Raw genomic sequence first — 25,715 nt, forward strand, 5'->3', positions numbered from 1 at the left:
AATATGCATCAGCTAGAATTACTCCAATTATAAAGAAAATTTAAAGATTTTAGAAGGAACGTCCTTTTCGATGGAATGCTGGTGCCTCTGAGATTACCTGATCCTTTAGGGATACGTGCCTTTGGCTTCAACTAGACTGTTTTAGAACTCTTTAGAAATAAACTTGAACTTGTAGAAAACTCATAGCAAAGCAAGTATGTCTTGCATTTGACAAATACATAAATTCTGTTCAACGAAGATTTGATTGAACTGCTGAAACAAGAGAATCCATTTCCCAGCAAACTTCCATTCCCATGTCTGGTCCTTCAGCCATGGTTGCTGGGAAGCCGGGGTCAGCTTGTGAGGTTGACCAGAGAACCTACGTGTAGTCGCTTGTCTGGCTTGGGCTTCTGAGAACAAGGAAGCTGTGTCTCAGGAGAAAGAATCCAGAGTATTCCAAGGGACCAAAACTGAAGCTGGAAGGCACATTTTGACTTAGCTTGGCAGAAATCGCATATCATCAACTCCACCCCATTTTATTGGTTACAAGAGAATCACTAAGGCCAGCCAGAGCTTCAAGTGGAGGGGAATTCGACCCCATCTCTTAATGAATTACAGCCCTCTTTTAAAACTGCCACATTTCTTGGAATCTTCAAATGTGTTTGACCTGTTAAAATATACCATGGTTTTCTTCCAAAATTGTTCTCAAGAATGTTCAAAAAAGCATTTAAAAGTCCACTTTTATTATCCAAATATCATGTAAATATCTGCCAAGTGAGATAGTTTTTCGACTCAAGAAATTGACATCTTATTTCTGAGTTTATATATTATGCTCAGCTTAGTACCTTCTGGCAACCAGGATTTCCACCATGTGCAGTAAGTGGATATAGTCAGTTCCAACATGTGAACAAAATATGTCTAAAAGTTTTGCTCACTGGCATTTCATTTGATTTCAAGAAATTCATGAGGTTCAAGTAAAATCTCTTTAGGTTGCAAAGCTTCATGATGAATAAACCAGGGTTGTTAGCCATTTTCAACCATTTTTTATAACTCTGCCATATTTTTGGTCATATTTGTTGTCTAAGTTTATAACTCCTTTACGGTTTTTCTAGTTTAAACAGTTGAATTAACAATATATTTTTCCAACTCAGAGATCATACCTAATCCAGTGTGAGTGAAATTAAACAGCACAAGAAATCCTCTATAAAAACTGTTTTTTTTCACTCATTTTGAATCTCACCAAAAGTGCTGGTAATTTTCAACAGTGCTTTTATCAAGCTGAATCATAGACTCTACATCATACCGTAATTGCGTTAAAACGTTGCTTCCCTGTATTCTGTAGTAATGCAGATTTGATGAACTGTTATGGGATACGAAGAGGTATAATTTTTCATTGTTAGCTGATTTATCATTTTTATCCTCAAAAATCATAACTACTATTCCATGGGGCTTCCCTGGTAGCTCAGTTGGTAAAGAATCTGCCTGCATTCCAGGAGACACGAGTTTGATCCCTGGGTTGGGAAGATCCCCTGGAGAAGAAAATGGCAAACCATGCCAGTATCTTTGCCAGGAAAATCCCATGCACAGAGGAGCCTGGTGTGATCCCATGGGGTCACAAAGACTTGGGCGCAACTGAGAGACTAATACAAAAACAGCATATATCCTAAAAGAATGAATTTTTAGCAGCTATGTGTCCCATTTTGGTTTTTTGTCTTTTTTGCCACCTAATATATTATTGGGCTCCCCTGAGGGTTCAAGTGGGCCTTAGGAAGCATCACTACAAACAAAGCTAGTGGAGGTGATGGAATTCCAGTTGAGCTATTTCAAATGTTGAAAGATGATGCTGTGAAAGTGCTGCACTCAATATGCCAGCAAATTTGGAAAATTCAGCAGTGGCCACAGGACTGGAAAAGGTCAGTTTTCATTCCAATCCCAAAGAAAGGCAATGCCAAAGAATGCTCAAACTACCACACAATTGCACTCATCTCACATGCTAGTAAAGTAATGCTCAAAATTCTCCAAGCCAGGCTTCAGCAATACGTGAACCATGAACTTCCAGATGTTCAAGCTGGTTTTAGAAAAGGCAGAGGAACCAGAGATCAAATTGCCAACATCCACTGGATCATGGAAAAAGCAAGAGAGTTCCAGAAGAACAGCTATTTCTGCTTTATTGACTATGCCAAAGCCTTTGACTGTGTGGATCATAAGAAACTGTGGAAAATTCTGAAAGAGATGGGAATACCAGATCACCTGACCTGCCTCTTGAGAAATCTGTATGCAGGTGAGGAAGCAACAGTTAGAACTGGACATGGAACAACAGACTGGTTCCAAATAGGAAAAGGAGTACTTCAAGGCTGTATATTGTCACTCTGCTTATTTAACTTCTATGCAGAGTACATCATGAGAAACGCTGGGCTGGAAGAAACACAGGCTGGAATCAAGATTGCCCGGAGAAATATCAATAACCTCAGATATGCAGATGACACCACCCTTATGGCAGAAAGCGAAGAGGAGCTAAAAAGCCTCTTGATGAAAGTGAAAGAGAAGAGTGAAAAAGTTGGCTTAAAGCTCAACATTCAGAAAACGAAGATCATCGCATCCGGTCCCATCACTTCATGGGAAATAGATGGGAAAACAGTGGAAACAGTGTCAGACTTTATTTGGGGGGGCTCCAAAATCACTGCAGATGGTGACTGCAGCCATGAAATTAAAAGACGCTTACTCCTTGGAAGAAAAGTTATGACCAACCTAGATAGCATATTCAAAAGCAGAGACATTACTTTGCCAACTAAGGTCCGCCTAGTCAAGGCTATGGTTTATCCTGTGGTCATGTATGGATGTGAGAGTTGGACTGTGAAGAAGGCTGAGCACCGAAGAATTGATGCTTTTGAACTGTGGTGTTGGAGAAGACTCTTGAGAGTCCCATGGACTGCAAGGAGATCCAACCAGTCCATTCTGAAGGAGATCAGCCCTGGGATTTCTTTGGAAGGAATGATGCTAAAGCTGAAGCTCCAGTACTTTGGCCACCTCATGAGAAGAGTTGACTCATTGGAAAAGACTCTGATGCTGGGAGGGATTGTGGGCAGGAGGAGAAGGGGACGACCGAGGATGAGATGGCTGGATGGCATCACGGACTCGATGGACGTGAGTCTGAGTGAACTCCGGGAGATGGTGATGGACAGGGAGGCCTGGTGTGCTGCAATTCATGGGGTCGCAAAGAGTCGGACACAACTGAGCGACTGAACTGAACTGAACACTGTAGACACAGGTTTGATTTCTGGGTCAGGCAGATCCCCTGGAGAAGAAAATGGCAATCCATTCCAGTGTTCTTGCCTGGAGAACCCCATGGACAGAAGAGCCTGGTGGGCTACAGTCCATGGAGTCTGCAAAGAGTCGGCCCCAAATTAGCCACTGAACACACACACACACACAGTATATTGCTAAATAGATGATTAGAAGCTTATTTCATTAATAGTAGATAACTTAGAAATCATTGATAAATTCATGTACTTTACCTTTGGAAATATGAGTGGGATTTAGTGACAAGATACCATGTTGTTTCCCTGGATGTGTTTTTAATTTTGAAGATTTTAAGTTTTCATTTATAAAGATTTCATTATAAATTATATGTTGAGTCTCACTTCTGTTATGTTTTGCATATTTTTAAAATCACATTTAAATCATCTTAATTATAAAATCTTGCATCTACTTCTTCCTTTTCAGAATACAGCTCAAATAAAATAAATTTTTTTATTAATCAACATTTTTCTCAGTATTGTCATGTTTACACTTCCAGATCCAGAAGTTGAACTGGAACATACCTCTATATTTTTCCCATCATCTGCTGTCTTATAATAATGATAAAACAACCCACTGTAATAGCAATGTATATTAATTAGGGCTTCCCTGGTGGCTCGGTGATAAAGAATCCTCCTGCCAATGCAAGAGACCCAGATTCGATTCCTGAGTCCAGAAGATCCCCTGGAGAAGAAAATGTCAACCCACTACAGCGTTGTTGCCTGGGAAATTCCATGGACAGAGGAGCCTGGCAGGGGTTGCAAAGAGTTGGACACAACTTAGTGACTCGACAACAACATATTCATTCAATTAAAACGTTATAATATGCAAAAACTGGAGAAAAATGTCAGATAAATTCCCTCCCCCAAAGTGAGTGAAGTCGCTCAGTCATGTCCAACTCTTTGTGACCCCGTGGACTGTAGCCCACCAGGCTCCTCTGTCCATGGGATTCTCCAGGCAAGAATACTGGAGTGGGTTGCCATTTCCTTCTCCAGGGGATCTTCCCGACCCAGGGATTGAACCCAGGTCTCCTGCATTGCAGGCAGACGCTTTAACCTCTGAGCCACCAAATACCCCTATTAATTAAATAAGACTTGGTTGAGAGTTTTCACAGTTTCCTGACCCAAATAATATACTGCAATTGTTCACAACTATTAATAACTTCACATTATAAAATGCAATTAAACTCTACAATATTAACATCCTGATAAGAAATTGATCAAGTTAGTTATCATATGCCAGAAAATTGAAGGAGATGACCAGGACTAGTTACATAATTTGCATCAGTCAGTTTAGTCACTCAGTTGTGTCCAACTCTTTACAACCCCATGGACTCTAGTACACCAGGCTTCCCTGTCCATCACCAACTCCCAGAGCCTGTTCAAACTCATGTCCATTGAGTCAGTGATGCCATCCTACCATCTCATCCCCTGTCATCCCCTTCTCCTCCTGCCTTCAATCTTTCCCAGCATCAGGGTCTTTTCCAATGAATCAGTTATTTGCATCAGGTGGCCAAGGTACTGGAGTTTCAGCTTCAGCATCAGTCCTTCCAATTAATATTCTGGACTTATTTCCTTTAGGATTGACTGGTTGGATCTCTTTGCAGTCCAAGGGACTCTCAAGAGTCTTCTCCAACACCACAGTTCAAAAGCATAATTTGCATGACCCAGTGCAAAATGAAAATGTAGTATCCTGCCTGGATATAAATCAATCTCCCCTTTACAAGGGTCTATCACCCCAACCCATGTCAGACAGGTGAGCCCAGGTGGAGTGTGGAGGGAGTCTAGGGACAGGGGAAGAAATGGGGAAACCAGGGCCCCTGGGGCCCCAAGGGGTGGCAGAGAGAGGGTGGCCAAGAACCTGTCCCAGGGAGATAGGCAGGTAATGAGACACAAAAGGGAAGGGAGGCAGGATCATGCATGAGCCGAGGCTCCAAGCCCCATCTGACTTCACTCATAAAACAAATTCAGGGACTTCCTGGTGGTTCAAGGGTTAAGACTCCACCTTTCCACTGCAGGAGACACCAGTTCAAGCCCACATTGGTGACTTAAAATCTCGAATGCAATAAATATATTTCTTTAAAAAAAATTTTTTAAGCCAATAGCTTTTTCATTAAAAATAAATAAATAAAACACAAATTCAAGATTAAATTATTAAGAATTTCAAGATGGTGATGGCGGGACATTAGACTCTAAGCACAGGAGCCCTCTGTGTATTGTGTCCTAAACAACTACACTGGTGACAATCCCATGAAGCCAGACCTGGAAAGGCCAGTGAGCAAAAGAATCAGTGAAGTTCCTCCCAGCCAGATCAACCCATTGTATATAGCTGGTCCTCACATGTTTACCATGACAGCTGAAGCTCCAATAGTTTGGCCTCTTGACTCAAAGAGCTGACTCATTGGAAAAGATCCTGATGCTGGGAAAGATTGAAGGCAGGAGGAGAAGGGGACGACAGAGGATGAGATGGCTGGATGGCATCACCAACTCAATGGACATAGGTTTGAGCAAACTCCGGGAGATAGTGAAGGACAGGGAAGGCTAGTATGTTGCAGTTCATGGGGTCACAAAGAGTTGGACACTACCAAGCAACTGAACAACAATGACAGCTGTTTTGGGATAAAGGGTATATGATGCATGCTCCTAATCAACATTTTTCTTTCTTTCTGATACTGACCCATTTGCCACATCTAAGGGCTTATTCCTCTTAGGGCTTGTCCTCACAATATGAAGCATATCAGGAAAGTAACCTGGTAGAGCAGCAAGAATGGGACCAGGAGTCAGACAATGCTGGCTGTCTCCCCTAACACCCCACCCCCTGGGTGCCTCCCTTCATCTCTCGGTCTCTGCCTCCCTGTTGTTAAAATCCTCCTATTATTATAGTGGCTTCCTTATTCTTATTAATGAAAGGGTTAGATTAGGTCACCTCTACCATTCCTTCCAGCTTGTTTCTAGGAGAAGGGAACAACACAGAGATGTTTGGCAAAAGGCGTTTGGCCTCTTGACAGTTTTATCTCAGTTTTTAATGGACTTGTTGTAATCAATATACTTTGGTTCATCAAAGCCTGAGCTGTTTGGTGTGACGTTGTCACAGCATAAAAGACAAAAGGAAGGAGATGTGAGTAATTTGAATGTGTGTAGGCAAAGGGAGCCCTCTTTCCTTGGGGCCTAAAAGGAGATGGGCTAACTTTATTACCCTAGATTTTAAAATAAGGATAATTAGTACTTGAGACAGTTCTTTTATCTAAGGTGCTCAAAGGGCTTTGTGGTCATTAACCCATTAATTCACCTGCCTCAAGCCATCAAGGGGTCAGGAGGAATCTCCTTAGAAGACAAGTATGCCAGGAACTCTAACCTCACAACAGTGAGGAATGCCTGTGACTAAAGCCAAAGGGGTTGACCTTCTCTGTCTCTCCTCCAAAGGTCACCAAAATGGTCATCTTGGAAGAATTCAATGGGAAATCCTCTCCTGCTGGTCTAGCAGCAACTTCGCCATTCACACGTGTCTTTGGGTGAATCCTCCCAGATGTCATATTTCAGCATCTGGAAAATCCCTTTACCCTTAATGTAAACTTTATAGAAAAGCTTTTACAGCTTCAGACAGACTGTGATTGTGCCCAAAGTGAGTAAAGAGGAGGACACTTCTCCCTAAAATAGTCTTCTCTTAAAGGCAGGGGCTGGGGGGTGGACACGGCTTTTTAAAGTTAAAGAGATTCTAGATGATAGAATACCACTTCAGAATGAATTTGTCCAGGGCTTGTTAAGATTCTTATCTCAGGTGGCTTCCATTTAAAAGCATGGGTTGGAAAAACACACTACTAAAAAGTAACTCCATGTGGCCTGGAATTCTACCCTTAGAATGCTTCCATTAGTCAGTTCATCCATCACCTAGGAGGTGCTCCCTGCAGGGCCAGGTGCTATGAGGACATAAAATGTGGAGCCTAACCCCCAAGCAGCTATAATAACCAAAGGGATGAATTACAAATAAAAGAAATTAATAAATGTACTGTTTTTATTGGAAAAGACCCTAATGTTGGGGAAGATTGAGGGCTGGAAAGGGGGATGATAGGGGATGAGATGGTTGGATGGCATCACCAACTCAACGGACATGAGTTTGAACTCCAGGAGACGGTGAAGGACAGGGAAGCCTGGCATGCTGCAGTCCATGGGATTGCAGAGTCACACATGAATTAATAACTGAACAACAACGACAATGGTTTTCATTTATTATTTTTTAACTTTTTATTTTGTGTCAGGGTATAGCTGATTAACAATGTTATGATAGTTTCAAGTGGAATGCAAAGGGACCCAGCCCCACATGGCCCAGATCATGAGGAAATTTGAAACCACACTATACATGTATCCATTATCACCAAACTCCCCTTCCATCCAGGCTGCCACACAGCACTGAGCAGAGTTCCCTGTGCGCTACAGTAGAGCTTTGTTGGTTGTCCATGTTGAATATAGCGGTGTGCACATGTCGACCCCAAACTCCCTGATCACCCCTTCCCTTCATCCGTCTCCCCTGGTAACCATAAGTTCCTTCACCAAGGCTGCGAGTCTGTTTCTGTTTTATTATTATTTACTTAAATTCATTTTATTTCTTATGGTTATTCATAAGTCGATTAATACAAGTAAAATGGGCAGAAAACATTATTTCCATAACTTTGGACAGTACAGACGGTGAAGTTCCCTGAGGGAGTGATCAGTGAGGACCAGAGTGATGAGGGCAGGAAGGAGTGCTCACAGAGAAGGCAAGACGAACTAGATCTCCAAGGCACAGAAAGTACCTGGGGAGAAAGCAGGATCAAGGAGAATCGAGCACAGAGGATAAATGGGAATAGAATGAAAGGCAGTTCAGGACAGGGACAACCTCTAAGAAAAGGTGAGCAGATGGGAGGGAGAAAACTGACCTGGATGAAAAACAAGGCCTGGAGAGGAGAAAGAAATATGGTTGGACCGTGGAAAGAGGGGCTGGACCATGGGGAGACTTGAAGTCACACTATAAAGTACTGTATGGGTCTTCAGAAGCCCTCTGTTGGAGCCTCCCTGGTGGTTCATCAGTTAATACTCCATGCTTCCACTTCAGGGGTGCAGGTTCAATTCTTGGCCAAGGAACTAAGATACCACATGCCAAAAAATAAATAAGTAAATAATAGTTTAGAAGCAAATATCCATATATTCAATAACTCATAATAAACCATAATGGAAAAGAATATGAAAAATAATATATATATACAAAGTCAAGTGGTTCAGACATGAAATAACACAACATTGTAAATCAACTATATTTTCAATTTTTTAAAATTAATTTTAGATAAGTACTACTGTACAGTATAGGGAACTCTACTCAATACTCTCTAATGGCCTATACAGGAAAAGAATCCAAAGAAAGAGAAGATGTAGGTATCTGTATAATTGATTCACTTTGCTATACACATAAAACCAACATTGTAAATCAAGTATACCCCATTAAAATTTTTTTGACTAAATTAAAATTTTAAAAATTATTAATTTTAAAAATGAAACTAAAACCTCCAAACATTTTTTTAATGCAAATATCTAGGAAAAGAACCAGAGTAAGTAAATTTGAAGGGGGGATTAGGGGTGGCCTGTAGTCAGATAGCCTGGACCCTGTCCCGCATGCTGTATTATACATCACCACAAGAGAAAAAGAATATGTTATACCAATATGAGCTGGAACTGTTAATTGCACATTCTTCTGTCCTGGGCCCTGGGAAAGCCTCAATGGAATGAGACCCAATAAGAGTGCATTCTGATAAGGGTGAGGGGAGCAAGGAGAGACGGAAGTTATACCAAAGGCCTTGGCAATCCCGGAAGAGCTGGTCCAGGTAAAGCCCCCACCTTATAGGCAGCCAAAGCTTGAGGAAGGACCTCCAAGGAGAGGCAGAGTAGGAAAGTAACATTTCCCTGAAGTCACAGAGATGGCAGCCAGTGGACCTTTGAATGTGCGTGATCCTTCTAATCCTTTATGGCTCAGCCAACCTTTGATTCCTTTGGAAAGGATGCTCCTTTGGATCTTAAGATCAAAATCAAGATGTGGGAAAGACTCTGGAGATGGCTTTGTAGGGAGTGGTGGTGGTTTAGTCACTAAGTCGTGTCCAGCACTTGCAACCTCATGAACTATATCCCGCCAGTCTTCTCTGTCCATGGAATATTCCAGGCAAGAACACTGGAGTGGGTTGCCATTTCCTTTTCCAGGGGATCTTCCTGACCCAGGGATAGAACCCGAGTCTTCTGCATTGCAGGCAGATTCTTTACCACCGAGCCACTTGAGAAGCTTTTTGTAGGGAGCAGATCAGAAGAAGAATGATGTGTCCTCATGTGGCTAAAGGGAGGCCTTTTGCAGCCCCCCATCACATCGGCACCTGTGGGGAAGAGGTGGTCTTTCCTAAAGCCACACCCCCTTCAGGACCTCCCTAAGGTCAAGGTGCCTCTAGTGAGCAGTAAAATGAAAAACAGTTGTTCTCACCAAAGAAATCTCTGTAGACAAGCTGCTGGGAAACTTCAATAGGTGTGTCTTTCTGACCTTCCGGTTCTTTTTATAGGCACTATAGGAACCCCAGTGGGTGCCTCCATCCTTCCGCCCATTTGGGGAGAGATTAAAGACGCTGAGGTTGTCTCTTTCTTACTCATTGGCAGTTACAACTTCGCAGCCAGTACAGCCTCAGCCTCCAGCGTGAACACAGAGGAGGTAAGTGGGAAGGAAGGGACCATGCCTTCAGCTGTCAGCCTGGGTCACTCAAGCTAGCTGGCTCAGGAATACCCAGAAGGGAGAGGAACTAGGGGTATTCAGCTGCTAGGTACTTGTTTCCAAATGAATATATGTGATTTTTTTTCTAGACAATGCTACTCAAGACAGAGTTTGGTGCTACACTCTCCAAAAAATTAATTGAGGGCAGAGACCACTTTGTAATATTCTTTGACAAATGAACAGTGGATATTTAAGCATAACGTATTGGATTGACTTGAATTAAAAGAAGGAACAGTCATTAAAATGACTGGGAAGAGCCTGTCTCCTTTGAGGAGCACCTCATGTCTTGAATGATCAAATGGTCCATTAATGTTGACAACCCTTGTTCTGGAGCCTGCTATAGCTGGAGTCCAGCAATCATACACGTGTTGTCACACAGCCCATCTTTATGTAAAAATTCTGCCTTAGGCTTCAAAAAGCCTTGGTAGAAATTACGACATGAAATTCATGAATGATCCGGAGTCCTCAAGTGAAGATGGTTCTCCTTTCCTAGCAGGACAGATCTAAGAAAGTTTTGAGGGGTGGATAGTTCTGAGCTATTTCATTCAGTGTATCCAGGCATCTTCATCTGGGAATCAGAGATATTATAGTGTCCTGTCCAGGACTACCCAACAGACGTTCTTGTGGGTGAAGGTAAAGTCATGTTTGTTTCATCTTGGGTCTGTTTTTTTTTTTTTGCAGGGGAACAGAAGATCGTTCTAGTGAGGTACCAACAAGTCAACATGTATGAGGACTGCACGGAGTCCACTGGGGACTATTACTTCCTCTGTGACACTGACGGGGCATGGGGCATTGTTCTGGAGTCCCTGGCAGCAGTTGGCATAGTGGTTACAGTTATGCTGCTCCTGGCGTTTCTCTTCCTCATGAGAAGGGTCCAAGACTGCGCCCACTGGAATGTCCTCCCCACCCAGTTCCTCTTCCTCCTGGGTGTGCTGGGGCTCTTTGGCCTTGCTTTTGCCTTCATCATCCAGCTGAATGAGCAGACTGCCCCCATCCGCTACTTTCTCTTTGGGGTCCTCTTTGCCCTCTGCTTCTCGTGCCTCTTGGCTCACGCCTCCAACCTGGTGAAGCTGGTCCGGGGTCGAGTCTCCTTCTCTTGGACGACAATTCTGTGCATTGCTATTGGGGTCAGCCTGTTGCAGACCATCATCGCCATTGAGTACGTGACTCTCATCATGACCAGGGGTGGCATGTTTGTGCACATGACACCCTATCAGCTCAACGTGGACTTCGTGGTCCTCCTGGTCTACGTCCTCTTCCTGATGGCCCTCACGTTCTTTGTCTCCATGACCACCTTCTGTGGCCCTTGTGAGAACTGGAAGCAGCACGGCAGGCTCATCTTTGCCACCGTGCTCGTCTCCATCATCATCTGGGTGGTGTGGATCTCCATGCTCATGAGGGGCAACACACAGCTCCAGCGGCAGCCCCAGTGGGACGACCCCGTCATCTGCATCGCCCTGGTCACCAACGCGTGGGTCTTCCTGCTGCTGTACATTGTCCCGGAGCTGTGCATTCTCTACCGATCATGTCAGCAGGGTTGCCCCCTGCCAGGCAATGCCTGCCCACTCCCGACTTACGAACACAGCTTCAGAGCAGAGAACCAGGAGCTCTCAAGAGGTACTCTCTGGGGAACTCGGGGAGGCTCTCTTGTGAGCAAAGCAAGAGGGAAAACAGGGCCGGAGGATAAAGCAGGAAAGACAAAAAGGGAATGGTCAGGATCTAGTGTTAGTCGCACAGTTGTGTCTGACTCTTTGCAACCCCATGGACTGTAGCCCACCAGGCTCCTCTGTCCATGGGATTCTCCAGGCAAGAACACTGGAGTGGGTTGCCATTTCCTCCTCCAGGGGATCTTCCTGACACAGGGATTGAACCCAGGTCTTCCGCATTGGAGGCAGACTCTTTACTGATTGGACCACTAGGGAAGACCCATGGAGGTGACTAAATAGCTCAAGCCTAGAGAGGCAGAGTCAAGGGTAAACTTTCCTGAAAAATCAGTTCATCCAGAATACAGAGATTCATGAGCAGAGGCCAAGACAGAAATGACTCAGAGGTCTCAAATAAAGAGGGTGTAGCTCTGAGGATTCTTACTGGATAAAGAAAGGCACCCACTATAAAATGAGTTTACCAGCCCCAAATTAGGCTTTGGTTGTGCCCTTGCATGACATAGCATGCTAAGTCCAGATGTTCTGGCCATTAAGAGCAAAAGTCACCCCTGGCAGCAGTGACTGACAGTTTCAAATTTTAAGTCTCAAAACTAACTTCCCCAAACATCATAGTAGACTGATGCATACGACTCATCATCTCATTAGAGTAACAGAGCCCAATAACTTCTGGATGTCTGCTTCGCAAACCATTCACTTCTTGAGAGCCTTCAAGGTTTACAAAAAGTGACAGGAAGCGCCTTGAAGTGAGAATTCTGAGCAGAGGTTCAGATGTGTAATCATTAATAGAAATAAAGAACTTGCTTATGTGACATTTTCATAATAATTTCTGGGTCAGATTTGAATCCTTATGTAAGACCAAGTCACCTGACTATACATCGTTAAAGAATAAAATGTATTATCCATGATAACAAGGTGACTTGGACCCCAATAACCTGGGGGAATAAATGGCTAATATCAGTGATCTGGAAATACGTCAAAACTCATTAATTCCCTTCTGAAACATCTGGCCCATTATTCATAACCCAATATCACAGTTTTGCATCCATTTCTGTGTCTTAATAGGCATCTGATTTCTCACAATGTATTTCTAATGTGCAAAGATGATGTTATTTTACATATTGCATAGGGCACATTATGTTCACCAGGCTCAAAAAAATTAATAGAAGCTTTCCTGTTAAGTCATACACTTTTTGAGCTGTAATCTATGGCTAATTACACATTCAAATTAGTTCCTGTTCAGATAGCTGCATCTATTAATTCTGTTCAGTTCAATTGACCATGAATCGGAAATTGAGACTACACATCCTTCCTAAAGGAGTTTCTCATTGCTTTTGATGATGTGAGGTTCATGGCAGAATTGCAGAGTCAGTCTTTCTTGAAATGACTTCTCATAGTTCTCACCAAAAAATAGGATAACACTTCTATGTCTGCTTTGTTTGCTGTCATATGTCTCTAGGAAACAAAATCAGAGAGTGAGTTCTTAGTGTTTCATAATACCCAAAACACACTGGGGCTTGTAACGATCAATTTTCCATACCCCCCAAAGATTAGGCAGGTATTTAAAGTGTTCTAAGAAATGTCCTATGGAAAAACAAGAGCTTTCAAAAGCACAACGTTTCCTTACAACTATCTTTATTACTAGAGCGTTGGTAGAAAATCCATTTCTGCCAGAGATAGTCACTGTCAATGTAATTTGATATTTTGTGGGAAGAAAACTCGGTGGTGTAGAAAAGAACGTGTAGATTGCTCTCCAAAACTGGGCAGAATAACCAGAAACTTAACCTTAGAGAAGGGAATCAGGATGGAGGTTACCTGGAAAAACGTACAGATGTCAAAAATTAGAAGAATGATTCAAACTCAGGAAAATGTACAAAATGACACCTAGCTTGGAAAAAACATACAAAGAGATGCAAAATAGAGAAGAATCAGAGCAGTACAATGTAATAACAATAATGCGAAGATTCTAAGTGCTGCTGTAGGTCGAGAGCTGGCAGTGGGAAAGCAGCTCACAGCTGTGTTTGTTTGTGGCTGCTCAAGAAACAGTCGCAGTGCTGTGAGGACAGATGTGTGGTCAGCAAGGACAGCCAGGCCTTTGTTCTCAGCAAGATGAGAATACCCATTCCAGCTCTGGGATCCACTGAGGAGAAGTGTGGAGATCTGGAGAGGTTTGGTGGAAAACCTCAAAGATGATGAAGGGGTTATATCATTAGACCTACATGGGAAGCTTAAGAAGATGAAAGTGAGATGGTAGTTCTTAAGCTTTAGATGGCTTTCTCACCGACATTCAGGTTCTCTCTAAATTCTGTACCCAAACACATTTTGTTCCAGTCTGTGACTCTTCTGATTTATAGCTGTGATTGCAGTCACATAATTATTTGATTGACCACTGGGTTCTGAGACCAGAATTAATCGTTAAAAGAAGAGTAAAGACAAGAGGGGATTAGCAAGGAATTTCACACATATGACGACTTCTCCCCAAGAGGCTGTTGTCCTGTTTTCTGTCTCCAGCTAAAGATGAAGGGTAGAAATAGACCCAAATGGAAGCGCGAAGCATTCAGATTAAATGCAAAGAGTTGGTACACTGAAATAAATCAGCAAAGGGGATTAAGGATTTCATTTCCCTGAAAGTCTTTCAAAACATTAGTCTTTAAAGATTCTCTCTAAAGTGATGTGTGGACTTAGTTCAAAGATATAAAAACGTCTAGATGAAGAATAAAAATCCAGTCAGGCATATTCCTACAAAACACCAAGCAAATGGGTATAAAAAGTCTGTGCCCTGAGATATAAACATGTTCCTGAAAAACTGCATATCAACTGAATTTTTAAAATCAACTGCTCTTTTAACTGAGAATTTTTAGTGTGATATCATTTGCAAAGATCCTAAACCTAGACTATCAGGGGGACTTCCTGGTGGTCCAGTGGTTAAGACTCCATGCTTCCACAGCAGGGAGTGGGGGTTCGATCCCTGGTCAGGGAACTAAGATCCCACATGCCTCGGGATGTGGCAAAAAAAAAGCAAAAAAATCTAGAATATGAGCCATGAACCTTTTTTTATGAAAGGAAAGCTCCTGTTCTAGTAGTGCCTACCATATCTGTTTTAGATTGCTTAAAATATTGTTTTATCAAGTTCGCTAAAACCAAGACCCATGCACATTTTAAAGAATCACCTTATTGTGGGCATTTTTTCCATCCCTTGTTTAAACATCTACAGGCAAATCTAGTATGATTTTTTGGAAGGTATTAAGACAGAAACGAGGCTATGCAATGTAAAAAATGAGTCAATGAATAGCAAATGATGGAAAACGTTCTTGCCAACACAAGCCCTTCAGATTATTTTCCTTACCGCAAATACCAGCTTTTGCTCAGCATAGAAAGTGATGATGAGGCTTCAGCCCCTTCAATTACTAAGCACAGAGGTACTTCTGCATACACAATTGTGATCTGTATGCAACCTTCCTCCAAAGCTTTAACAATGCTCTTTTTTAAATCACGAATTGAAAAAAAGAAAAATGTAGCCTCAGTGGAGAATTTATTGTTAAAGGAAGGAGCCTCTTTGCAAGCCACTGAGCCCCACCCTCCTCAGGTGCTGTTTCCAGGTGAACCTCTGACACTAACCCAGACCTTCCCTCCTTTGGCTTTCAGCCCGAGACAGTGATGGCGCTGAGGAGGATGTGGCATTAACTGCGTATGGTAGCCCCCACTCAGCTGCAGGTAAATGTGCTCATCTGCATTCTCCAAGGAGGGACGGAGGAAGCCCCCCTTCCTCAGGCGAGCTGTCAGGCTTCCTCTCCAGTGGCTTTCCTGACCCAAGAGAGGACAGATAGGGCAGGTCATTCCTCCAGACATGCGGAGCCTGAGCCATCCAGACCGAATCCATACCAGGGCAGTGCGATGAAGCTAAATTGTGCCTTTTGCTTCTTCCCAAACCATTCCCAACCCCCCTCTGCCGCTGCCATTGACAATAAATTCTGATGCAGGTGAATGTCCCTGAAAGAAAAGGCAGCTTGAAGGGTTCATGTTGAGAGTGAAGAGGAGAAGTTCACTGCTTTTTGCCTTGGGAACAAAGAGGAGGGAGGTTAGAAATATGCATGAGTGTAGGAACTGTTTTTAGCATCAGTTGTCTAAACGCATCTCCTGGACCATGCTGGCTGCCCTCTGAGTCACTGTCTGGGCCGCCCCAAGAGCTGGGCTGGGTCTGTCAGGATCATCTGGATGCCCAGATGGGTGCACCCATTTTATGCCTGCAAAAACAGGGACACTGTTGAGTAGAATCAGAGGTAACTTACATTGGTGCCATGATGGCTTGAAGACAACAAAGCCAAACAGCCAAAAATACCACTTTGGGACACATTTGGATTATGGGGTCAGAAGTCATTAAGATCCAAGAGAGAAAGCCATGCCCAGACTGCTCATTCAATGAACTGTACTAGGCAACTGTAACTAGGTTAATCCCTTTGGTCTGTTATCTGATGTTGCCTTTTCCTGGAATGACACACAGGCCAGGACATAGCTATATCATTTGCTGTAATTAAGCCTCCAGAGGGTATTTACACGATGAGAAAATCTTCACCATCTCCGCCAAGAACTTCTTGGGTTACTTTCAACTTCCAGTAATTTTGCAAACAGATTCTTATTAATGGCTAAGCGCAAAAATGATGTGGGTAGACTCAACATTTTTTTTCTTTTTTGTTTAAATTAACAAAGGATTAAATGATGGTGAAATGATACTATTTCGGGCATAGTTTTGCAGAGTATCATCTCCTATGTTGGCTGAGAAAGCTATTAATGGCATTTCTTCCATTGCAGATTGTTGATGCCACACAGAAATATCTCATTCCATGGGCTAAAGGAAGTCCCCAGCAAGATGCAGAATTATAAAGTCCACAGAAAACAAGAGTCCTGAAAACCCAGAAGATCATCCTAATGTCATCCCGATGGGCAAGTGGAAAGCCTATCTGCCAACAAAGCATCCTTCCTTCCCTGCCTCCTGGTCCTCTCCATCCATCTGGGGCCCTTCATCAGGACATTGCCCTTCAAGCACAATTACAATCTTTCTGGCCACCCTACCGTGACTATGTGTCTCTTTCTTCATTCATGTAACTGAAAGATTCTCTTCCCCAGCAATGCCAGGAAATAGGCACCTCTTACTAATGAGACCAAAAGACCTCAGTTTGATGAACTTAGAGTCATGCTAATGTGACAAAATACAGATGGCAGTAGCAACTTACTATTGGATCACTCCTCTAGCCATTTTTTTTAAAGGGGTCCCTAAATATGATTGACCCAAAATTTGCAACAAATGTCATAGCAGAACCCTCAGGATCTCCACAATTGTACATTTCGTGGGCTTGCAATCCCCCAGGTTTCTCCCACAGCTTAAGAACTCCCATGACAGCAAGTATGGCGTAGACATGACTGAGGTCAGTGACCTGCTTTGATGAACCAGTAACAGAAAGGTAAGAGCCACCCAAGTTGATGCTCATAAAGGATTTCAGCATCGTCACCCATCCTCCTAGTTTTTATCCCCAAAATGATGACAACAACACCTTCAACATAATTTTGGTTTGTTTAGTTTCAAAGGTAAGAGGTGTTTGAGTCAGCTAACAAATTTCAGTAAACCCATTAAAGACATATAGGATGGCTAATGCTGTTTCCCAAGATGTTTCCCCTAAAATTAGTAAAGGTAAAATCAAACCTCTTTGTACCAAATTGCCTCTGAGGCTTATCCTCATTTTATCAAAATTTGGACCATGTGTTAGTTAGATTTGCGGGGTTGTAAAGCTGCAAAGTGTCTCCTTCAGGCTGTCTGAGGAATGGAATTGTAAGGTTACACCTTTCAGGAAAGAGAAAACCCTCTCTGGGAACCCTCTACAGTCCCTCAGCCAGCTTCATAGAGATGGAACACTGTCAGGTATTGAGGGGACCCTGCTTTCTCCCACCCCATTCCCACAACCACTCCTCTCCTAACACTTTGACACTTTCCTCACTATTTCCTTTTGTGATATTTTTACTTATCCAGCTGACTCATTTTCTCCCTGTAGGGCGTAATTCAGATTCCTGAGAGAGACTCTGGTTCAGCTGATCGCCGTGTCTCTGATTGGGCGCTCTTTTACATTGCCCACCTGTTAATTTATACTCACCCTGTGGATTGGCTGTCCTTGGGCCCGGTACTCACCACTGATCCCTTCAGCTGTGTTTGGCGTGATCGTGTGGTACAGACTTGACTGCATATGTCTGCTTCCTCGGTGAGACACTCATGGGCAGAGAATTATGCTCTGGGCAGCTAGAGAGCAATAACATGCAACGTGAGTGACCAACTCCAGAAAGATGAATCCAGGAAAATATAATTTTATGAAAATTATAGAATATCTTTATGAAAATATCAATTCTTTTGAGTTTATGTAGCAGTTCACATAACGCTAAACACCCCAATCATCTTCTGAGTTGGGATCCATGAGGAACCACTTGAACAGATAAAACTATTAATGATTAGCTTGTGGTTTTAGTTGTTCAATTGCATTCAACTCTTTGTGGCCCCATGGACTGTAGCCTGCCAGGCTCCTCTGTCCATGGGATTTCCCAGGCAAGAATACTTGTGTGGGTTGCCATTTCCTCCTCCAGGGGATCTTCCTGGATCGTGGATGGAACCCACATCTCTTGTGGCTCCTGCATTGGCAGGTGGATTCTGTACCACTAGCACCACCTTGGAAGCCCATGATTAGCATGTTGCAGTCAATTAATCAATTCAATAAGTAGTATTTGAAGATCTGAACACACTTACTGAGACTTCCGTGGTGGTCCAGTGGTTAGGAATCCGCCTTGCAATGCAGGGGATGGGAGAAAGTTTCCATCCTTGGGGGGGGAACAAAGATCCCTACATGCCAAGGAGCGACTAAGCCAGAGAGCTGCAGCTGCTGAGCCTGTGCACTCCAGAGCCCGGGCGCCACAACTAGAGAGTCCGTGAGGCACAGTGAAAGGTCCTGCATGATGTACAAATGTCCTATGTGCCGCAACTAAGACTTGTCACGGCCAAATAAAGAAAATACGTGTGTGTGTGCTAAGTCGTATCTGACTCTTTTCGACTCCATGGACTATGGTCCACCAGGCTTCTCTGTCCATGGGATTTCCCAGGCAAGAATACTGGAGTGGGTTTTCATTTCCTCCTCCAGGGGATATTCCTGACCCAGGGATCAAACCCACATCTCCTGTGTCTCCTGCATTACAGGGGAATTCTTTATCTGCTGAGTCATCGAGGAAGCCCATAAACAAAATAAATAAACTCACTTACCGGATCTGAAAGCTATCTATTCTCTTAAATATTTTAGATCATCTTCTGATTTTATTTATTTACCAAAAGAAAGTGTATCAGTGAAAAAATTCATTATAAAACACCTTTCTGGTGGAGCATGGCTGATATACTCAAGCTAATGAAATATCTTCCCAGGTAAAATTGATATCTTTCATCTTGATGCTTTTTTTTCCTGATCCAGAGCATCAGAGATTTGTTTCCTTCCACATTACATTTCATGAACTCCTCATAAGCTTAAAAGTCCTTGTTGTTGCTGTTCAGTCACCCAGTTGTGTCCAACTCTGCAACCCCATGGACTGGAGCATGGCAGGCCTCCCTGTCCCTCACCATCTCCCAGAGTTTTCCCAAGTTCATCTTCATTGCATTGATGATGTCGTTCAGCCATCTCATCCTCTGATGCCCTCTTCTCCTTCTCCCCTCCATCTTTCCCAGCCTCAGGACTTTTCCAATGAGTTGTCAGTTCGCATCAGATGACCAAAATCCTGGCGCTTCAGCTTCAACATCAGTCCTTCTAGTGAGTATTCAGAGTTGATCTCCCGTAAGATTGACTGGCTTGATCTCCTCGCTGACCAAGAGACTTTCAGGAGTCTTCTCCAGCACCACAGTTCGAAGGCATCAATTCTTTGGCGTTCTGCCTTCTTTATGGTCCAGCTGTCACAACTGTATGTGACCACTGGGAAGACTATAGCCCTGACTATACAGACCTTTGTTGGCAGAGTGTCTCTGCATTTTGATACAGAAATGTATCGAAAGTTTTGTCTAGTTTTGTCATTGCTTTCCTTCCAAGAAGTAATCATCTTCTAATTTCATGGCTGCAGTCACGATCTGCAGTGATTTTGGAGCCCAAGAAGAGGAAATCTGTCACTATTTCCACCTTTCCCCCTTCCATTTGCCATGCAGTAATGGGGCCAGATGCCATGATCTTAGTTTTTTTTTTACTATTTAGTCTTAAGCCGGCTCTTTAAAAAGGTCTTATGCCTTATTTTAGCCTGTGGTTAGGTCTGGAATAAGATCCCACATGCTGTGGAGCAACTAAGCCTGCGAGCTGCAACTACTGAGTCCATGTACTCTGGAGCCCAAGCACCACACCACAACATTGATGAAGTTTCCTCATTCGCTAGAGCCATTATTCTTTCTTCTCTTAAAAAATGCTCCCTTTTCTTGGAGTTCTATCTACTTCATATTGGCCAGATTCATGACTTCGCAGCCTTCTTTTCCTCCTTCCACCACCAGTTCTAAATCTACCTTTTCCCAGAAACTCTCTGAAGACATGGGACCAACAGGACTGTCTCACACGAAGCCTTACTTATCTTGTGGCAGAATCAAAGTCTCTTTTTTCCTTCAAACTCAGATGGCAAACAAAATCGTTCTGTAGCCTCTTCCTCAGAATAAGCCTAATCATTTATTTCAAAAGTGCATAATTCATGAGAAATAAACTAGAAAATATTTTTCTGCTTCCTTGATACAAAAACCTCTGTATTTTGCATATGAAGGAATGCTTCTCAATTAACATTGAATGGGAGTGAATATCCTTAACTTCTAAAAAGTCAGGCTTGACATCTGAATAAAGAAAGACTTTCTCTTGGAGTTGTTTAAAATGTTCTAGTCAGACATGACTTAGTAACTGAACAGCAACAAAATGGCTCAGACCAGTTTCAAACTGCTGGCCTCCAGTGGGAGATCTTGTTTGCCTATCTATCTTCAAAGATAGATTAGTTATAATTAAGTTTGCATTTTAACATAAATCAGAACTTAGTTATTCAAAGAACTTCCAAGGCATAAACATGCACCTTTACTTAAAACATTATTAGGGCCTTTCAGGGACTGTCTTCAAGAATATCTCAGGAGTCTTCCCTGGTGGTTCAGAGTTAAAGAACCCATCTGCCAGCGCAGGAGATACAGATTTGATCCCTGATCCTGGAAGATTCCACAAGCCTCAGAGCAACTAAGCCCGTGAGACACAACTATTGAGTCTGTGCTCTAGAGCCTGGGAGCCGCAACTACTGAGTTCACCTGCTGCAACTCCTGAAGCCCTCGCACTCTGGAGCCTGTGTTCCACAGCAGGATAAGCTATTGCAATGATGAACTTGTGCACCACAACTAGAGAGTAACCCCCACTAACCACAACCAGAGAAAGCCCTCCCCGCAACGAAGACTCAGCACAGCCAAAATAAATAAATACAATTAAAATTTTAAAAAGTAACCTATAAAAAAAGAATATCTCAGGAAAATCAGAAGGATTGGGTTGCTAGGATGGTCAAACTGATCTGTCAGAGAGGTGAGTTCAGGGGTGAAATTTCTTTAATGGAATGCAGCCAATTTTATTCAAATTCTCCAGAATTTGAAGCTCCAATACTTTGACCACCTGATACGAAGAGCCAACTCATTAGAAAAGACCTTGATGCTGGGAAAGATTGAAGGCAGGAGGAGAAGGGGACGACAGAGGATGAGATGGTTGGATGGCATCATCAACTCAATGGACGTGAATTTGAACAAACTCCAGGAGACAGTGAAGGACATTTTGCAGTCATGGGGTCACAAAGACTCAGACCCAACTGAGCAACTGAACAACAACAACTGTGGCTGGTAAAGAAGGGGATCAATAATGTCACAGCACCCTTTGGGGTGATGGAAGAAAACAGAGACCAACGAATGAGCCATGCTCGTGGCTGAAAAGACTGACGTGGGGAATGCACAGAATTATTATCTATGGTCCCTTTGAGCTGTGTAAGGTCTTCCATGGATGCATCCCAATTCTGTGTTAAGATTTCAGAAGTCAGTGTTTCCTAGAGAGAAATCAAAGCATTTCTTTTTTTAAAACTTTTTATTTTCTACTGGAATATAGCAGAGTAGGAGGCAACGTTGTGATAGTTTCAGACGAATAGGAAAGGCACTCAGTCAGACATATATACGTATCCATTCTCTCCCAGACTCCCTCCCGTCCAGGCTGCCACATAGCACTGAGCAGAATTCCCTTGCTATACAGTCAGTCCTTGTTTGTTATCCATTTTAAACATAGCAGAGTGTACACGTCCATCCCAACCTCCCTGACTATCCCTTCCCCACATCCTTTCTCCCTTCCTCCTGCAACCATAAGTTCTGAATTCAAAGCATTTCTATCCACTGCTGGAACCAACACTCTACAGAAGGAAAGATACTCTGCTGCTCCAGAGTAATTCTGCATTCGTATTGGCATTTTGTATGCCTGTAAATCTTCCCTAGTGGCTCTGATGGTAAAGAATCTGCCTGCAATACAGGAGGCCCGGGTTCAATCCCTGGGTTGGGAAGCTCCCCTGGAGAAGGGCATGGCAACCCACTCTAGTATTCTTGCCTGGAGAATCCCATGGACAGAGGAGCCTGGTGGGCTATTGTCCATAGGGTCACAAAGAGTCAGACAGGACTGAAGTGACTTAGCACGCAAAGTGTATCTAAATATTCTTGCCTAAAACCATGCTTGTCGGCCAAGTAGGCAAACAGCATCTGACCGTCCCTGGCTGACTGCATTTGCCCCGGAGTTTCTAGATCTTCTAACATCTTCACAGTTGGTACAGTTTCTACCTGAAGCTGTCTCAATTGTGCAACAATAGTGGTTCTTTTTTTCTCCCAATGCATGAGGAATACCCTCAGAATAAAGTATTTTTATACTTCCATAGCAAAGCCTACCACATTGGTATCACTAAGAAGACCCTATTTACCTTGTGACAATTCTTTCTCATTATTTAATCTCCTTTACAGAGAGAAATTCAAGCAATGGAAAGACTAGATGCTGATCCAAAAAGTGTATGATGCTAGTAGCCAAGTCATCCCCGCCATCTTGCCAAGGAAAAGGATACACTTTTAATACTGATCTCATCCATCGCTCAAAGAACTACAAGTACACTTTGGAAATACTATTGTCTATCTTTCTAGATTTTTCTAAAGCTAGTGGAACTATTAGAACTTAAACCCTGTTTAGGATGTGGTTAAATCAACTCTGGTTTGGAAAAGAATCCTCTGGGCAGATTTTTTATTTTTTAATGTAAAAATTAAGAGTAGGATATTGACTTTTCTATGTTCTTGGAGAAACCCTTTCACATCTAAACGTTTGACATTTGATCTGAGATTTATTCACACTTTCACACTTAAGTTCTTTCATTGGAGATTAGACATAATTTTTTCATTTCAACAGGATTTTCACATGATTATAGTCACAAATTTTGGAGACAAAAGTTCTGTGTCATCACAGAATTCAAGACAAATGAAACTGATAGGATCTATCAGTAGACAGATCTATAATTGTCCACAAACTGTAGAATAAAGGAGTCTATACTATAAACATGGAGAAGGATATTCATTTTAAAAGGTTTAAAATAGAGGCAAAGAAAAGAGACAAAAGGTGCCATTGTGTATATATTTCAATTTATAGAACTGACATTTCTGAATTCTAACATGTTCCTTCTGTGATATAAATGCTCTATGCAGAGTACATCATGAGAAACGCTGGGCTGGAAGAAGCACAGGCTGGAACCAAGATTGCCGGGAGAAATATCAACAACTTCAGATATGCACATGACACCACCCTTATGGCAGAAAGCGAAGAGGAACTAAAAAGCCTCTTGATGAAAGTGAAAGAGGATAGTGAAAAAAGTTGGCTTAAAGCTCAACATTCAGAAAATGAAGATCATGGCATCTGGTTCCATCACTTCATGGGAAATAGATGGGGAAACAGTGGAAACAGTGTCAGACTTTATTTTGGGGGCTCCAAAATCACTGCAGATGGTGACTGCAGCCATGAAATTAAAAGACACTTACTCCTTGGAAGAAAAGTTATGACCAACCTAGACAGCCTATTAAAAAGCAGAGACATAAAAAAAATAAAATAAAATAAGCAGAGACATTACTTTGTCAACAAAGGTCCGTCTAGTCAAGGCTATGGTTTTTCCAGTAGTCATGTATAGATGTGAGAGTTGGACTGTGAAGAAAGCTGATCACCAAAGAATTGATGCTTTTGAACTGTGGTGTTGGAGAAGACTCTTGAGAGTCCCTCGGACTGCAAGGAGATCCAACCAGTCCATTCTAAAGGAGATCAACCCTGGGATTTTTTGGAAGGAATGATGCTAAAGCTGAAACTCCAGTACTTTGGCCACCTCATGAGAAGAGTTGACTCATTGGAAAAGACTCTGATGCTGGGAGGGATTGTGGGCAGGAGGAGAAGGGGACGACAGAGGATGAGATGGCTGGATGGCATCACCGACTCGATTGATGTGAGTTTGAGTGAACTCCGGGAGATGGTGATGGACAGGGAGGCCTGGCGTGCTGCGATTCATGGGGCCGCAAAGAGTTGGACACGACTCAGTGACTGAACCGAACTGAAGGGAGCACTTATTAAAATTAAAGGGAGAAATTAAAATTTCTTTTTAATGTGAAATTCATCTCTTAATTGTTTTTTTAAGATTTAAAGATTTGGGGGAAAATGTTAAGGATGTGTGTATATCTTCCACCAGTGTATAGAGAGGGGGGCTGGCTTTTTAAAATATATGCTACAGAGGGAAAGTGGACTTTACATGTATTTAGGAGAAACTTGTAGAGACTTCATCTGCAATTCATTTTTAAATTCCTTAACATCTAATTCAGTGGCGTCATTCCCAGGGCAATTTGTTCCCGGAAAAATTGAGTTTTTCAAGTTTTGTTTTGAATATATAGCTGATTCATACTGAAAGAATGTTTTCTGTGGTTCTGTTCTTATTAAGGGTTTATTTTAAAAGCCCATGAAAATCAACAGAAAAGAAGTGAAAAAAATACCTGTGGCAGGAGAAGATCTTATTAATAGAACATAAAGGTCTTTGGGATGGCTAGTCCGTTGGGCTAACAACAATATGTTTTTAAATAGAATTTGCATTTCAGCATTCTACCGTCTACAGAAGGTTTTCACATCCACTACCTACCTCATTTGATCTATTAGATGGGTTAGGCGATTTATTTGTGTAACTAAGACACTAAGAATCTCATCTAAAATTGAACTTGGGCCACTACATTCTGCTGTTTTTTACAATATAATCTGAACTATAAAATAAAATAGACACACACTCCCAAAAAATCCTTATTTATGAGCAGAGATGTCACTGAAAATTTTCCGAAAAACCTGTGCTTTGGGTTTTAGTTATCATTGTTTTTGCCAGGTCTCGCTGTTGATAATGCATTTTCCTGAATGCCAAAACAACTGGTAGAAAAGGCCATTTAAGAAACAAGAAAGTCAATTTTATGGAAATTGTCGACTCTGGGAGTCATCAGTGCTGTCTGCCAAATGTTTCCAAGCTCTTCTGCCCTCCAGGAACATGGGAGGCTTATACTTTTTGCCCCTTTAGAGGTTGGGTGGGACCATGACACTAATTCTGGCCAGTAAGTCGGAGCAGAAATTATGTCACTTTCAAAGCTGATTCCAGGAAGAAACAATTCATTATTGGTACCAGACTGTCAAGAGTTTTTTTCCTCCACCACACTGGCAAGCAGAGCTGCAAACAGTGACTGCTCTATCCATCTGGGTTCCATGAGGAACATGCGGTGTGAATAAGAAATAGAACTTTCTTATTGTAAACCCCCAGTTTGCTATCTCAGCTAGCCATGCCCAGCCTGATTGATGCAGCCAACTGTTTGGTACCTTGAAGTAAAACAAAGGAGGTACTCGCCTGAATGTTTGACTTTACTACTTGTTC

General features: G+C 42.5%; 1 protein-coding gene and 1 pseudogene across 1 annotated transcript; one reads left to right on the forward strand and one right to left on the reverse strand.

The window, feature by feature from the left end:
* The first annotated feature begins 10,772 nt into the window (after window positions 1–10,772).
* Window positions 10,773–16,592, forward strand: GPRC5D (G protein-coupled receptor class C group 5 member D). Its single transcript, XM_068972040.1, has 3 exons — window positions 10,773–11,667; window positions 15,357–15,411; window positions 16,508–16,592. Exons 1-3 carry the CDS (start codon window positions 10,773–10,775, stop codon window positions 16,590–16,592), a joined length of 1,035 nt encoding a protein of 344 aa, XP_068828141.1.
* Window positions 16,593–21,558: 4,966 nt separating this feature from the next.
* Window positions 21,559–22,876, reverse strand: LOC138078746 (eukaryotic translation initiation factor 3 subunit E pseudogene; annotated as a pseudogene).
* Between the last annotated feature and the right edge of the window lie 2,839 nt (window positions 22,877–25,715).

This window comes from Capricornis sumatraensis, chromosome 4 (genome assembly GCF_032405125.1).
Source record: "Capricornis sumatraensis isolate serow.1 chromosome 4, serow.2, whole genome shotgun sequence".
In the NCBI taxonomy this organism is placed as follows: domain Eukaryota; kingdom Metazoa; phylum Chordata; class Mammalia; order Artiodactyla; family Bovidae; genus Capricornis; species Capricornis sumatraensis.

Bases quoted from the DNA above. Each gene is read 5' to 3' on its own strand.
- GPRC5D (XM_068972040.1), top strand. From the start codon at position 10,773: ATGTATGAGGACTGCACGGAGTCCACTGGGGACTATTACTTCCTCTGT. The intron at 11,668-15,356 runs GTACTCTCTGGG...TTTGGCTTTCAG, and splicing joins GAACCAGGAGCTCTCAAGAG to CCCGAGACAGTGATGGCGCT. The intron at 15,412-16,507 runs CCACTCAGCTGC...ATTAATGGCATT, and splicing joins TTAACTGCGTATGGTAGCCC to TCTTCCATTGCAGATTGTTG.